Raw genomic sequence first — 16,134 nt, forward strand, 5'->3', positions numbered from 1 at the left:
AATGGAACTGTATTTACTACGTTCGCTGCACTGTACAGAGAAGCAGCGTGGCTCAGTGGAAAGAGCCCGGGTTTGGGAGTCAGAGGTTATGGGTTCTAATCCCAGCTCCGCCACTTGTCAGCTGTGTGACTTGGAGCAAGTCACTTAACTTCCCTGTGCCTCAGTTACCTCATCTATCAAATGGGGATTAAGACTGTGAGCCCCACGTGGGACAACTTGATCACCTTGTATCCCCTCCCCAGCGCTTAGACTAGTGCTTTGCACACAATAAGCATTTAACAAATGCCATCATTATTATTATTATTACTAAGCACTCCTTCCCCAGAAGCAACCCTTGCCCTTTTCCTGGCCTAGGCAAGAGACGGGACCTGGGAGGTCATAAGAAAAGGAAGAAACATAAATAGATAGGAGGCTTACCCTGCTTGCTGCCCTTACTTCTGCTGCCTCATCCTGGCTCTGGAGGTTAGGTAATGGGGTATGTTTGACTCTTCTACAGGAAGGACAATTCTACCTACCAACGGAGGTTCGTTAATATCCGCAGAATGGCTGGTTTTAACTTCCCTTCCACCAGGTGGCTCACGGGGACTGTTAAATCTTGTGTCCCTGGCTAACCTCATCAATGAAACGAGGCAACTGCATAAATCTATATGATTTTTGAGCAATGGATATTTGCATCTTTCAACTAAAAGCCCAAGTCAAGAATATAAAATAAGTTGGTGAAGCAGCCAATGTGTTGAGGCATTGCAAGACACAAGGTAAGGCCTTATTGCCTGAGAGAGGTGGTGGTTTCTTGGGTTGTTCCTCAACAGGGAACAATTTTAGATTCCTAGGGGGCGGTGGGGATGGAAGGATCCCAGTAAGGACAGCCCCCAGCAATGGGTTCCTGGAGTAGGAATTCCCGGGAACCATTCCTCCCACTCCAACCTGAGACCGTATGGAAGACAGCCAAGAAGCTGACAACTGGGACTTGCCAGTTCTCCCCATGATTTAGAAGCTGATAAGTTGCTGTCTAATCCCTTTGGGTTCAGGATGGAATCCAAACGCCTGCCCTGGAGGTGCAAGGGGTGGGTGTTCCTACCTATGAGCAGTTAACTCAGACCAACCCTGAGAAGCCTCTGCGTCCAAGGACCCCAGCGGGTGCCATTTTAATTCTCTATTCCTTGAGTTAATCATTCAATTAGACTTTGAGCCCAACACTGGGCAGGGATTGTCTCTGTTGCCGAATTGTATATTCCAAGCGCTTAATACAGTGCTCTGCACATAGTAAGTGCTCAATAAATACTATTGAATGAATGAATGAATTTATGGAGCCGAGCACTGTACTAAGCACTTGATGGAGCACAATAGAAGTGGTAGACCTGATCTCTGCCTTCGAGGATCTTACAATCTAGTGAGGGAAACAGACAGTAATTTACAAGTAGGAAGAAGTCACGGAGTTTAAAGATACATATATAATACTACGGGACAGTCAGGGAAGTGAATACCCAAATGCTTGCGTGAGGCATAAGTACCAAAGAGGCAATAGGGGGGAATACAGGGTGGGGAGATGAAAGATTAATCAGGGAAGGCCTCCTGGAGGGAATGTGATTTCAGAAGGGCTTTGGAGATGCAGTGACCTCGGGTGCCACCAAGTTGGCACCTGTGCCCACAACTCTACTAAGAGACTGCCTCAGGAAAGTGAAGAGGTGCCAAGGAGGAACAAGAGCAAGTGGGTCGGTAGCAAGATGGAGGGTGAAGTGGATAGGCAGCACAACTCATCCCCCAACTCCAAGTAAAATGGCTTTATTGTGTGTTAGGAAGGGAATCTTTGGCATTGGTAAAGATGGAAGCCGCCCCTGAGTACACAGAATTAACAGTGAAGTCAGAAAGGGCCTCACAGGCCTGAGGAACAGATGGGGCTGGAAAAAGGACATAGGCCGATGGGACATGGGGGAGTTCTTGGAGCACCAGACCGTCGACCTGCGAGGCTAGCCTGGTCCACGCAATCCCCATCCCACCCCCACCTTTGTATGACCTGATCAGAGGAGCTCTAGGGTCCAGCTCATCCCAACCCTCTCCAGCATGGGTGGCAGCTGGGTTGGGTCAAGTGGACTGCAAGAGCATGAGTCTGGGGGAAGAGGAGAAGGGAGAGGCCGAGTAGAATGGATCATAGTTCCATTGTTCTCAGAGCTCTCTGTGAGCAGGCGGGCAGCCAGGCCTCAGGAATCGGCAGACAAGGCAGGAACGCTGGCAAGGGCAGGCAGCAAGCGGGTGTAGATGTCGATGCCACGTAGAAAGACCGCCTCATTCAGGAATTCATTGTGATCATGCAGCAAGATTGGAGTCTGGTTCATGGGAGAAAATCCCAGGGCCGGGACCCCTTTCTGGAAAAGGCAGGGAGGGCATCGGGTGGGGGGAAGGGTCAACGGCACCCGGGAGGGGGGGATGTGAGGGGGGAGAGGAGCCTGGGTGTGGGGGCATAACCTGGGGGAGGAAGACATGGGGAGAGACAGGGTCTGCATCTGGGAAGTAGGGTCTGCCGGTTTCACCTCTACAATATCGCCAAGATCCGCCCTTTCCTCTCCACCCAAACGGCTACCTTACTATTACGGGCTCTCGTTATATCCCGGCTAGACTACTGTGTCAGCCTTCTCTCTGACCTCCCTTCCTCCTCTCTCGCCCCGCTCCGGTCTATTCTTCACTCCGTTGCCCGGCTCATCTTCCTGCAGAAACGATCTGGGCATGTCACTCCCCTTCTTAAACAACTCCAGTGGTTGCCTATCGACCTCCGCTCCAAACAAAAACTCCTCACTCTAGGCTTCAAGGCTCTCCATCACCTTGCCCCTTCCTACCTCTCCTCCCTTCTCTCTTTCTACCGCCCACCCCGCACGCTCCGCTCCTCTGCCGCCCACCTCCTCACCGTCCCTCGGTCTCGCCTATCCCGCCGTCGACCCCTGGGTCACGTCCTCCCACGGTCCCGGAACGCCCTCCCTCCTCACCTCCGCCAAACTGATTCTCTTTCCCTCTTCAAAACCTTACTTAAAAATCACCTCCTCCAAGAGGCGTTCCCAGACTGAGCTCCTCTTCCCCCTCTACTCCCTCTGCCATCCCCCCTTTACCTCTCCGCAGCTAAAGCCTCATTTTCCCCTTTTCCCTCTGCTCCTCCACCTCTCCCTTCCCATCCCCACAGCACTGTACTCGTCCGCTCAACTGCATATATTTTCGTTACCCTATTTATTTTGTTAATGAATTGTACATCGCCTTGATTCTATTTAGTTGCCATTGTTTTTACGAGATGTTCTTCCTCTTGACGCTGTTTAGTGCCATTGTTCTCGTCTGTCCGTCTCCCCCGATTAGACTGTAAGCCCGTCAAACGGCAGGGACTGTCTCTATCTGTTGCCGACTTGTTCATCCCAAGCGCTTAGTACAGTGCTCTGCACATAGTAAGCGCTCAATAAATACTATTGAATGAATGAATGAATGAATGGATAAAAAGGGAAGGGCAATTAAGAGCACCATCTTCCTCTCCCAACCTTCTCCCCCACCCTAAATATGGCAGGGAACAGGGAGGAGGGGGAAAGGAAAGGAAATGAGAAGGAAGGGAAAAAGACAAAGGAGACAGAGGGCCTTCTCCGGAGAGGGGAACGGGAAGCTGGGACTCACAGCGCGAAGGTAGCGACTATCCGTGGCAGCTGGGAAGATCTCGGGCTTCAGCGTCATATTCCTGCCCCAGGGAAGGGAGACTGTGAGTCTGGGTGCAGGGTAAAGGTTGGAAGGGAAGTCTTTCCCTTGTTCTCCTCGGTCTGGAGCCAGGAGCCATTACTCACATGTCACTGCAGGCTCCACTGAAAGCTGCCCACCAGGGGTCCGAGGTGTCTGTGGCAGTCATCCGTGGCTCCGTCCACTTCTATCAGAAAGAAGAAGCAGAGGAGAGGGGAAGGAGCTGGAGTCCAAGTCCATCCCAGAAAGCCCTCTGCCACTGCCCTGGAGGACCATGAGAGTTGAGGGGGCACCCAAGTTGGGCAGCTCCTGAATCGTTACCACCTCCTCCTCTTCTTCCTCACAGCCGACTCAGAGTTCCAGGACCCATGATTATCCCAACCCCTTCTCTCCACCCAACATCAACAGTTAGAGACCCATCCCTATTGATTTCCAAACCTTCCTCCTCCCCCACCAATCGCCAGTCTAAGCTTGGAGACAGGCCCCACCCTTTTTGGGGCTCAGAAGAGGGAAACTTACCTGATGGAACTCATAGGTAACACCGTCCCCGGCTGCCTGACACCAACCCCGTAGCTGCTCCTCAAAGGCCTGGGGAAATCAGGAGGGGGGTGGGAGTCAAGATACCAGCCAGCACTCCCTTCCTAACTCCACCCTGGGAATGGGAGGCCAGAGTGCAGAGGCAGCTGGGAAGGAAATGGGTATAATCCTATTTATTTACATTGATGCCTGTTTACTTGTTTTGATGTCCGTCTCCCCTCCTCAGACTGTAAGCCCGTTGTGGGCAGTGACTATCTCTATTATTGTACTGTACTTTCCAAGCACTTAGTACAGTGCTCTGCACACAGTGAGCACTCAATAAATACGATTGAATGAATGAATGAATGGAAAGAGATGAAAGGGAGAAGTGAGAGGGAGAAGAAGAGAAAATGGTGGGAGAGAGGAGACGTGGTGGGGAGGCAGAGGGGGGCAAAGTGGAAGAGCTGAAGAGAAGGACCCAGGGAAATCTTTTCTGGGTGGCTCTGGGGAGGTGAAGAGAACACAAGTGGGGTCCAGTACAGCACCTCCAGGTTGACATCAGGAGCGATACGGAAGTCGAAGGAGGCATCCATGTCAGCAGGGACCACATTGAAGGCTACGCCGCCCTGGAGCATGGTCAGATTCACCGAGGTCACTGCACCCAGTGTCAGCTGGGGGTCCAGCTTCAGCCTGGGTAGGAAGAAGGAAGGGGACCAGAGAGTCAGCTAGGGTTCATTACCATCATCACCAACAGCTTCCAGTGAGTGCCTACTGGAGGCAGAGCACTGGACTAGGTGCTTGGGGAACATGCAGAAGTCTCTTTGTTTCAATCTCTTTGTTTTGTACTTCCCAAGTGCTTAGTAGAGTGTAACGCACCCTGTGGGAGCTCAGTAAATACTACTACTAGTATTGAGGTGGCTCACCTTCCCACCCCCTAATCCAGCCATACTGTGAGCAAACACTGCACTTCACACTCTGGGAAAGACTGGGCATTGTGGCGACACTCACCTCTGCTTCTCTTTCTCTCGAAACTCCAAGATGGAGGTGATTACCTTGTTCTGGGGGGTAGAGGAAGGGGTTTGAAGTCAGAGAGGAATCAGAAGGGTGGATCCCCTTGCAGATCACCTCCCCCCACCACACACACACACACACTCACCAGCTTCTCACCAGCTGTGTCCTCGATGAAGCGGGAACCGTGACCAGGCTTCCCAGAACTCTTGACCCGGATCCCTGTCGGAGCCAATGGCAAGGGAAGAGGTAGGGGTGCAGTGAGTCAAGAGGGAAAGGGGAGGACAGGTGGGACTTAGGAAGAGGATGTGAGGGTAGAAAAGGGACATAGGGGTGCCGAGTTGGGGGTGGGAAAGAGGATATCGTACTCACACCAGGGACTCCGCTCACTGTAGAAGACTGTGAAAGTGTCTGTAGGGTTGGCCAGGCCTGAGGAGGGAGGGGATGTCAGAGAGATTCCCATAAATCCTCCCTAAAATCAATGATTCCTTAGCATCTCCCCCTGCCACCCCAGCCTCCTGGCTTCCCCCACCACACTCTCACCCTCATCCAGCGCAAAGCCAGGTCTGAGAGCCCGGAACTCCGGCCGCTGCACAAACAGTTCCATGCCACGATGACCTCCAACCTCCTCATCTGGGGAGGGATCAGGAACAGGGGAGAATTAAGGGGCCAAAGACCCTGGAGACTTCTCCTTCATTTAAGCACAGCTGTGCTGATAACGAGGCACCTATTTACCCATTTCCTCTGGGGCAAAAACTGCCACCCGGCCCCCAGTGGTCTAGCTGCCCCCACAAAGCCCCAGCTAAACCGTACCAGGGACAAAGGTCATGTGGATGGTCCTGGGGAAGCGACGCCCCTCAGCCTTCAACTTCCGGATGGCCTCAATGTACCTGAGGACATGGGAATGGGGGACATGGAGACGGGAGGGAAGAGGGGGAGAAAACATGGGGAACAAGGGACCACACCACAAGAGGCAGAGAAACTCCAGAGAGGAAGCAGAGAGTTGGGAGTAAGGATTAACAAGTCCCTAAATCCTCAGTCTTTGACTTGGAGGATCTCCAAGGAATGAAAAGGTACATTTGATGGAGCAGAGGACCCTGCTCACACCCCCGACAAAACAGGGGCTCAGAAGGGCAGGGAGGGGGTGCAGGTGGGTGAGTCTCAGAAGCAGCTCGGCAAGCCTTTGAGTCCCCGGTGGAAGGAGGAGGGTACTCACTGAATGCTGACACATTTCATGTCCTGGGTTCCACGGGCATAGATGTTGCCCCGAGCATCCTTGAATGCCTCAAATGGGTTGTGGCTCCAGTGCTCCTGGGGAAAGTGGATCAGAGAGATGAGATGGGAGCCTTCCAAGGACCAGCAACCCCAATCCCCCATGCCCTGAGACCTTCTCACCTCGAAAACGGGCACCACATCAGTGTGGGAGTTGAGCACAATGGAGCGGAGCTTGGGGTCGGTGCCTGGCCAGGTAAGGATGGTCACCACACGGCCGGGAGCCACCTGCAGGGAGACAGGAAGGGCCAATGAGGTCAGGGCAAGGAGAAAAGCGGGGAGGGTGGGTCCTCTGTGCTTCCCTTTGTTGTACAGTTGTCTTTCGGTTCGAAGAGGATGATGCCGACAGGGAGGCTGCATCCCCAAGCGGGAGTGTTGCAGAAAAAGAATCTCTTGCATACACTTAGTTCACCTTTGCTGGCCCTGGCCAACTGGGGTGAGCCTTACTCAGGCACCAACAAGTTGAGAGAAGCAACGTGACCTAGTGGATACAGCCAGGACCTGGGAGTCAGAAAACCTGGGTTCTAATCCCGGCTCTGCCACGTGTCTGCTGTGTGACCTTGGACAAGTCACTTAACTTCTCTGTGCCTCAGTTACCTCATCTGTAAAATGGGAATTAAATCACCTTCTCTCCAATTTAGGTTGTAAGCCCCATGTGGGACAAGGACTGTGCCCAACCTGACGATCTTGTATCTAACCCAGCACTTAGAACAGTGCATGACACCTAGAAAGCGCTTTACCAATACCATTTAAGAAGTAGAAGGAAAAAAAAAGAGGCTATTCTACCACCACCAGCGGGGGATCTGCTTGAGCTGTTTTTGCCAAGGTGGTGATGGTTTTTCTGAGCCACTCTCCCTCTTTCACCTGGTCCCTCTCTGCCCAGCAGCCCACAATGCAAGTTGGCAGGCAGGGAGAACGGGTCCATTCTTTAGTCGCCTTCCAGTACATGCCGATATTTATGGGGTACATACAAGATAACCAGATCGGATGCAGTCCCTGTCCCACTGGGAGTTCGGGTATTTGATCCTTATTTTAGAGATGAGGAAACTGAGGCACTGAGGGGTTAGGTGACTGGCCCCCAAAATCACTCAAGCAAGCAGAGGAGCTGGGACGAGAACCCAGCTCTCCTGCCGCCCGGTCCCATGCTGTTTCCACTACACCAGGCTGCCTCCTGGTCAACGGACAGAATACGTTCTGAGATATCAACAGCAGCAGGCCCTGCTGTGACTTCATCCACTTGGTAAGCCATCGTAAGTACGATGATCAGAATGGCTTAGTTAAGGGTCTGGGCAGGACCCCAAGCAGGAGAGGAGAGGATCGACTTAGGTTGGTGAGGAGCCAGTAAATCCGACGGGATTGTAGGGAAGGGGAAGGAATGTGAGAGTCAGGAAGGGGCCTGCACAGTGTAAGTTGGCCCCGCTGCGGGGCCAGGTTCAGGAATGGCCTCGGATTCTGTGTCCCCGACACCAGCCAGGTACTTGACCCCCTTCTTACCTCCACCTTCTGACACTGCAGCTCCAACTCGCCTGCCATCTTCTCCAGGAACTGTATAGCTGCATCTAGGGGGAGAAATTCCTGGGGGTCGGGGGGGGGTGGTAGCTCCCATCCCCTGCTCTTCATGCCCCAGAGACAGAACAGGTTTTGGCTCCTGATGGGATGAGAACCCCATCCACCCTTCACAAATCAAAGCCATCCCTGGTCCCACAGTGCCCTCTTCACCCTGACACTCAGGGCAGACAACAGGGCCCAATGATAAAACAGGAGCCCCAGCCTCCTCCTCTCTGTCTCCCCATCGTCTACTGTTTTTCAAAGTTACCAAAATGAAAACAAATCCGATAAAATCCCAAGGGAAGAGGTCGGGCTTATAAGGGAGAGATTTCATTTAGCCATTAGGGCTGCAAGACAGGATGTCTGGCTCCCAGCTCTGCCTCAGGCCGCTGGGGATTCTGGGCCAACTACTTTCTCTTGTGAGATGCTTCAGTCTCCCTACCTGAAACTCCCCGTAGGGAAAGGTGGGTGCTGAGAAGTGGGGAGAAAGTTTTGAGTCCCCAGTGCTGGGCTTCAGGCACTTGCCTGGGGCATCTCTAAATTATTCCCAGCCCAACAGAGGAGAGACAAAACAGAGCCACTGCTGGAGGCCAGAGGAGTGTCTGACGTTAGGGATTGAGGCCCCACTCAGTTGCTCCAGCTCACCATGGGGGAAGAAAGGGGGTAAACGGTAGTGCCCGTTCCTCTCTGCCCCCAACCCGACTCCTCCAGCCTGCATGTGAGTCAATCTGTGGCTCTTGATCTCAAGCCCTGAGCTTTAACACATCACCATTTAACCAGACCTCCTCGACTATGGAATGATGACTTTATCCCCATGGGGACAAGTCTGGGAAACGTCACGGTCAGGAGGGAAAGGCAGACCCAAGTCACTCTGCTTAATATTTCCCTGCCAACCATACTCCTGGTGGGCTTAAAAGCCAAAAGGGACCCCCAACCTTCTTGATGAGTGGTAGGGTCACTCGGTGCAATAATAATTGGAACCCAAGACCCCACAGACTGGGGAACAACTGGATAATAATTGTAGTATTTGTTAAGCACACACTATGTGCCAAATGCTGTGCTAATCCCCATGGCAGATGTAAGGCCATCAGATGAGACACAGTCTCTGTCCCTTCTGGGACTCTTAGTCCAAGAGAGAACAGGAAACTTATCCCCATTTTACAGCTGAGGAAACTGTGCCACAGAGGAGTTAAGTGACTTGCCCAGGGTCTCACAGCAGGTAAATGGCAGGGCAGGAATTCAACCTTGGGACCTCCTAATTCCCAGGCATGTGCTCTTTCCATTAGGCCAAGTTGTTTCTCAAAAGATGAAGCTACTGCACAGGTAATTCCGTTCTTTAAACCTCTCCCCCAATCCCAGACTGATGGTTGGCACTGGGTGATTTGTCACAAGTCTCCCGACCTCCCTCCCCGAAAAGATGGCTCCGCACTGTACCCCGGGAGAGCAAGCAGCGTGGCTCAGTGGAAAGAGCACGGGCTTTGGAGTCAGGGCTCATGAGTTCGAATCCCAGCTCTGCCACTTGTCGGCTGTGTGACTGTGGGCAAGTCACTTAACTTCTCTGTGCCTCAGTTCCCTCATCTGTAAAATGGGGATTAAGACTGTGAGCCCCACGTGGGACAACCTGATTCCCCTATGTCTACCCCAGCGCTTAGAACAGTGCTCGGCACATAGTAAGCGCTTAACAAATACCAACATTATTAAGGAGCTGGACCCCATATGAGTGGGAGTGGACAGGGTGGGCAGCCACTCTCAGGAGGGCGATCCCAGAGGTGGGGGTGAGCCCAGGTCTCAGAGGGGAGACAAAGATTCCTCACCATAGTCAGGGTCAGGCTGGACGGTCCGGATCCGCAGGTACTGCCGGAACAGAGTGACTGACGGGTGCTCTTGCCCCAAGGAGAGGTGGGAGGTGTTGGTTTTCTTGGCCATGGTGGCTCAGAGCTGCTGGGTTCCTAGGCCGGACAAGAGAGTCCTCAGAGAGCCATCAGCTGGGAGTGAGCATTCGTACCCTTTGGCACCTATTGGCATCTTACCCGCTTGGCTGCACCTCTTCCGACCCACCCAGTCCCCTGACGCCTCCTCGATGTGGGGAGGCCAGGGAAAGAGTGGGCTTCCCAACTAATCTCTCCCCAGGATGGTCCAGGAGCCAGGAAACGGCTATGCCCCTGTCCTCGATCAATCGATGGTATTTATTGAATGCTTTCTGTGTGCAGAGAGAGTAAAACAGAGTTGGTAGACACATTCCCCGCCCATGAGAAGATATGAAGGAGAGAGTTCCAGGCCAGAGGGAAGTGAGCGGGGGGGGGATGGGGGGAAGAGTAAGGGTGAGGATCGTACAGTGCTTTGCACACAGTAAGCGCTCAATAAAGACGAACGACTGCATGAATAAATGGATAAGGATATCCGCCGTGCCCAGAGCCTTAGGTGCCAAGTTTTCACTTTGATAGCGGGGGGGGGGGGGGGCGGACTGGGAGGGGTCAGGCTTTTCTTCAGCCTTGACCGGGAACTTGTGTGTTAGCTCCGTGGACTTGCTACTTCGGCCCTGAGCCTACCACTGGGGATCCTTCCTCTTCCCACTGCCCAGTGGAGGGGCAGGAACGTTCTCAGACTTCCATCTCTTCCGTGCTGGAAAAGGAACAGGCTGTGCTCGGCGCCTTAAAGTGCTCTCTCTCGGCCCAACACCGCGCGGGAGTAGGAAGGCCGGGGGTGGGGACGAACGACAGTCGCCCCTCCCCACCTCTATTTCAAATAATATAGTCCGATCCACGGAACCGCCCTCGTCTCCGGCCTCTCCCCCACCTCTGGGGGAAGATCAGGGCGCCAACCCCACCCTCTAGGCCGGGAAATCCGGGGCGAAAACCGGGCTCACCTCTGGCCGGCCTTGGGCAGAAGTCTGCGCCTGCAAAGTTGGACCCTGCCTAGCCCGCCCCCAACCTGTGACCAATCTGCTCCTGGCTCCGGCAGCCCTTGTCGGGCCGAGCCCGCCCCCGGACCCGCCCCTGCTCCCCCCGTCCCCGCCCCACCTCCGGCATTCTGCGAGCCGACCGAATAATAAATGTCCCTGCGCGCAGCCGCGCCGGGATCTGTAACCCTGTGTATTCAGCACTGCTGCCTGGGTATCGCATGTCAGATTCTCGGCCCCAGACTATGCGCGACGGGTGTGAAACGGATTGCCTCCCGTACATTGTTTCTATGCCACTGCGAGTATCCAGCCTGGCGGCGGTTCCCTGCCAGCCCCCTGCCCCGATCTGCTCCACCCTAGAAACCGGACAAGGAGGTGTGAAGAAATAAAGCCACCAAGCCAGCTCGGCAAAGTCTGAACCCACAGATTGATTGGCAGTCGATTTAAGGGGGGAGGTTGAGCCGAGCAGGAAGCAGGGGAAAATGCCAGGAAGGAAGGGTCCTCACTATCTTAGTCTCAGCGGATCCCAGGAGTGGGGGAGAGGCGTGATGAGGTGAGGTGAGGTTGAGCCTGCTCTCCCTCGGAGGATCTGGGGGCTTGGAGGTGGTAGGCTCTAGAAGAAGTAGGGGACTCAGTCTAGCAGTGCCCTGCTTCTGAGGAGGAGGAAAAAACCCGAGAAGGCAGATCCAGGCTGGAGTCTTCGCTGACGCTCCACCTCCACGCACGTAGCCCGGTCTGATACTCTTCGCAGCCCCAGGAGGCAGGTCCTCTGAACTCAAGAGTCTAATGGTCCCTCTATCTTTCTGAAATGGGCAGCCGGCTTCTGCATCCTCCCATGTTCTCCAGCGGGTGGAGAAGCAGAGGAAGGAACTGAGCGTGGGAAATGGGATCCATGATGACCGGGATGAAGGTGCAGGGTGAGGAACTGGGAACTCGGCTTGACAGCCTCTTGGGCCAGTTGTCCCCGACAACCCCCTCACCCCCGAGAGAAAAAACCCATTTTACCTGATGAGCAGATCCTCAGGGTATGGCTGTGATTCTGACTCCTGCCTATGGTGACAGCCAGACTTTGCTCTCGGAGCTCCACTTCTTCCGGCCCTCTAATCGACTTGCTGAGTCAGCACGCAGAGAACCATATAGGTGTATGTGGGGGAGGGGGCTGAGGAAAGTTGTTTTTTTTCTTAGGGGAGGAGGAACAAAGATAAAGTTACAAAGACAAGCGACAGGCTCCTCTCCTAGGCGATCCAACTCTGAATTGTAGGGAGTAGGCACAGTTGAGGAGGCAGTGGGGGAAGAGAAATCCTGTGAACTGGAATAAATCACCCTCATCTACCTGGGCATGTCAAACATGAGTCTGGTGCTTCTAAAAAGTCAGCAGCAGTTTCCCCTTCTCCATCTCCTTCAACCCCTTCACATCACAACCTTCAGAGTTGAATTAGGGTCAGACTCCCCCAACTCCCCGCTGTTCCTGCTTTCGTTCCCTGCCCCACTCCCCAAGAGAAGAGCTCCAGACTTGGACTCTACACTACAAAACAATCTCTTAACCTCAGCCACCTCCTCCTTACTCACATAGCCCAGACCCCTCCACTACCCTTTGCTGAGAAGTCCATCAGTCACCAACACAGATTGGGTCCAATCCACATGTCCTGTCTCTCAAACCTTTGCGTAATCTCCACCGCCAGCCTCTCACCAATCGGCTTCCTACCTACCAGCTCCCCAGGGCTGGCTCTCTACAACCCCCACCCACTCATCACCAACCAAAGCCCAAGCCTAGGAGCAGCCAAAGTGTTCAGGAAGCCAGGACTGTCCATAGTCTTGTCTGTGTGTTCCCTGGAGCAGGACAGGTGCCCCTATGCTCCTAACCCATCCTTTGGCTCCAAGCCAGGTACATCCAGGAGAGACTGACAGTTATAGGTGTAGGTAGGGGGAGGGGGAAGGAGCTGAAGAGCAGTGTAAATCCCTTTGATTGGGGAGGAGGGGGAAGGAGGAGGAGATGCCTCATTTCCTCTCCTCTCCTGCCCCAGATACTCCTCTTCCCAGCCATGACCCAAACATGAAACACACAACTTGGGCTGTACTAAAAATGTATTGAATGCAGGTGGCACCAGTTTCCTCTCTCTCTCTCCAGTCCCGCCTCTGATGACCACATATTGCACATAAAATATGGGGCACGGGAGTTGCTTCTTGGCTTCAGAAACTGGGTTTACTGCAAATAGGATCCCTCTATGCCTCAGTCAGAGCCTCTGCGATCTCCCAGTTCTCCCAGATGCAAGTAACCAGTTCTTGGCAGCCAAAAGAACAGGGCCTCATCACAAAGCTGGGAGCCCCAGGCCCTCGGACCCCATGTCCTAGAATTTCAGTACCTGAGGTGGTCCCTTGGCATCCTTCTCTCTACAGGGCTGTTTGGACAAGGAGATTTACGGGGAGGGGCTCTCAGTTTCAGTGGTTTGGGGTGGTTGAAGGCAAGGGCAGGCCTTGCTCCTATAGTGGCAAGAGGAACTGGTCCCCATGGAGCTCAGGAGCTGGGATCAACAGGTTCATGGAAGTTCACTGAGGAAATCCAGCAAGACAGTATGAAAGGCATGTGGCTTGTTGAGGTAGCAGGCGTGACCAGCACCGTTGAGTTTCACCACTGAGTGGTTGGGGATGTACCGAAGAGAATTCAGGGATTTCATGCCCAGAAGTCGGTCCAGCTCCCCATACAGGATGAGAGTTGGTGTCTATAGGGAAGGGGGAAGAACATTAATACCCCTACAAGATATTCCACAGGGGCAGGACTATTGCAGAGGGGAGGACCCAAGTGTCAGCAGGGGCATCAATACCAAAACAGAACCTTTTGGGGCGGAGGGGGCTGAGAGGTTGGCTAGTAGGTATATTTATCAAGCACTTACTATGTGCTAAACACTGGGTTGTCAGATCAGACACAGTCAACCAGCAAGCGGTTTCTCCCTGGTCTAAGACAGCTGATGACCTTTCCCCGGGAATAACGCAGTCTTACACACACACACACACACACCTCCCCCATCCATTTCCCCTCCCCCCAACACCAGCATACCTTGACTCCCAGGTATTGTTCAGAAGAATACTTGTTGGTGGCGACAGGTGCGATGGGCACGAAACCCCGGAGCTGCCCACCCCCCTGCAGCAGGAGGGGGAGGGAATAACGACCACTCATAGAGGGACTGACAAGCACTGGGTTCTCAAGGCCCAGGCCCCGCAGCGTCCTTGTCAGGAGTCTCAGCCGTCCGGCCTCAGTGGCAGCCTCTGGGGAAGCAGCTGAGTTCCCATATCCTGGCAGGGAATGAGGGGGGAGAAAGAGAGAGAGAGGGCATGAGGGATTGACCTCAGATTGGGAGGTTTTCCCACTGCACTCCCCCAATTTCCCTACTGCCCCTCACTTCCCCTCCCTACCCTTCTGCTCCCAGTCCGCCCCCGCAACCACCACCACCCTTCTACCCCCTCTCTTCTGGACTCCTCACATCCTCACCACCGATATTCTTGCTGCCCTTTGTTCTCTAGTTTGTTGCTGAGCTCTCTCTTCCCTGAGAGGGGAAGAGGGAAGTAGAAAGGAGCCTTGCTCACCCGGCAGGTCAAGGGCTACAGCCCGGTAGCCATGCTGCGAGAGCAGCACCAGGGTCCCCAGCTTCTCCCACGTGTGTGAGCTAAAGGCCTGTCCATGCAGGAGCACCACCTCCACCCTGCAGAATACAGGGGCGAAAAACACCTTGGGGATGTCAGCATCCCTCCAGCATTCACGGCTCCCACTGCCCCATGCCCCCCCGGAGGCCTTGGTCTCCCAAGCTGTGGATCCACCTCTGAGAAAAAGAGGAACCTGGGGAAGGTAGTGGGAGGATAGGGGGAAGTTACCCCTCAAGGAACCGCCAGCCCCAACTCTGGCTGATTCAAATCACCATTTAGGGAGCCCTCTAGTTCTTCACCCAAAAAATCTTCAAGCAATTCTCAGTTACCTCTTCCCTTTGCCTTCAAGGGAGTGGAACGTAAAGAGTTCTCTGTGGCAGTTGGGTACACCAGGGGCGGGAGGGTGGGGCGAGGAGGGGAAGCTGGTCCCTAGATTTCCCCCCTCAAGACAGAGAGAAGAAACCAGGCAGCCTGGCATCTAGCTCCAAGGCTCTCTTCCTGAATGAAGTTTCCCCAGGCCTCTTTGCCCTCACTGTTCTGGAAATCACCTCTCCCCGTAGCCCAAGTCACTCACCTGCGTGCTCTACCAACAGGCAAAGCCTCACGGTAGAAAAGGGGGGAGTCTCCAGGGACCAGGCCAGTCAACACTGTGATGTTGGGGACTCCCGGAGGCAGCACACTGGGCGAGGGAGCATTGGGCAGCAGCATGTACAGGAATAAGGTCAGCAGGAGTCCAAGGACCAGCAGGAACAGGTGGGGTCGGGTCATGTGCCCTGGCATGCTCTAGCAGGAGGTGGGGCAGTGTGGGTGAAGGGGGACACTGGAAGCCCACCATGCTCCTCTCTCCCCAGAGGGGTGGCCCACTACTACTATGGAGCCTTTAGCCTCTCTCTCCTCCACCCACCCCCCGCCAGCTCCAATCTTCCTCTGGCCCTCAGTGGCATCTGGTTCAGAACCTGTTGAGATGGAGATTCTGTTCCTTTGACCCGCTCGGCAGTGCTTAATCCCGATTCACTCCCACTGATCCTAAACCTTATACTTACGGGCAACACGGTCCAGCTCCAAACACACACACACACACACGCACACTCTGTGATACATACATTCCGCCCTTACACATGGATGTTGTTCTATTTTTATCTGGGGATACCCCACCGCCCCGTGCATAAATATTATTTCTCGTGCATGTGCACACATATCCCCTCCCCCTTACAATCCTATAGATTCTAGAAGACTCTGTTCCACCCATACGCGTTCTATACCCGTTTGTGCACGCATCCTGATTCCATGCAATATCGCACACACCTCACTTCACTTCCCTTGCACACTCAGACCCTCGCGGCCCCGCCCAACCGGGACAGCGGGAGCCGAGCCGAGCCGTGCCGGGCCGGGCCGGGCCGGGCCGGGCCGGGCCGAGCCGAGCCGAGCCGAGCCGAGCCGAGCCGAGCCGAGCCGAGCCGGGCAGTCCGGAGGCCAGCCGAAACCTCCCTCACTCTTCTTCCTCCCCGGGAAGACTCACCGATCGGATGCCGCCGCCCAACCCCGCTCCCACC

At 54.3% G+C, this 16,134-nt stretch overlaps 2 protein-coding genes across 8 annotated transcripts; both read right to left on the reverse strand.

Annotated features, from left to right (window-relative positions):
- Positions 1-1,766: 1,766 nt before the first annotated feature.
- LOC100075293 (aminoacylase-1A) lies at positions 1,767-14,068 on the reverse strand. 6 transcript variants are annotated; one of them, XM_029053053.1, is made up of 17 exons: positions 13,998-14,068; positions 11,948-12,122; positions 10,074-10,243; positions 9,858-9,992; positions 7,990-8,054; positions 6,619-6,723; positions 6,440-6,534; positions 6,037-6,113; positions 5,767-5,856; positions 5,596-5,652; positions 5,372-5,445; positions 5,224-5,273; positions 4,761-4,905; positions 4,219-4,287; positions 3,807-3,886; positions 3,643-3,703; positions 1,767-2,363 (listed from the first exon to the last, which is right to left on the reverse strand). In XM_029053053.1, exons 4-17 carry the CDS (start codon positions 9,967-9,969, stop codon positions 2,199-2,201), a joined length of 1,245 nt encoding a protein of 414 aa, XP_028908886.1. In that variant the 5' UTR covers positions 9,970-9,992; positions 10,074-10,243; positions 11,948-12,122; positions 13,998-14,068; the 3' UTR covers positions 1,767-2,198. The 6 variants fall into 6 exon arrangements, with proteins under 6 accessions (XP_028908886.1, XP_007670495.1, XP_007670499.1 ...); XM_007672305.3 differs by lacking the exons at positions 11,948-12,122; positions 13,998-14,068 and adding exons at positions 10,593-10,665; positions 10,910-10,970; XM_007672309.3 differs by lacking the exon at positions 10,074-10,243.
- On the reverse strand, positions 13,127-16,134 carry ABHD14A (abhydrolase domain containing 14A). 2 transcript variants are annotated; one of them, XM_007672304.3, is made up of 5 exons: positions 16,101-16,134; positions 15,156-15,364; positions 14,525-14,640; positions 13,998-14,233; positions 13,127-13,662 (listed from the first exon to the last, which is right to left on the reverse strand). In XM_007672304.3, the coding sequence occupies exons 2-5, from the start codon at positions 15,359-15,361 to the stop codon at positions 13,480-13,482; spliced, it is 741 nt and encodes a 246-aa protein (XP_007670494.1). In that variant the 5' UTR covers positions 15,362-15,364; positions 16,101-16,134; the 3' UTR covers positions 13,127-13,479. The 2 variants fall into 2 exon arrangements, with proteins under 2 accessions (XP_007670494.1, XP_003431373.1); XM_003431325.5 differs by lacking the exon at positions 16,101-16,134 and adding an exon at positions 15,887-15,978.

Source organism: Ornithorhynchus anatinus, chromosome X2, assembly GCF_004115215.2.
Source record: "Ornithorhynchus anatinus isolate Pmale09 chromosome X2, mOrnAna1.pri.v4, whole genome shotgun sequence".
In the NCBI taxonomy this organism is placed as follows: domain Eukaryota; kingdom Metazoa; phylum Chordata; class Mammalia; order Monotremata; family Ornithorhynchidae; genus Ornithorhynchus; species Ornithorhynchus anatinus.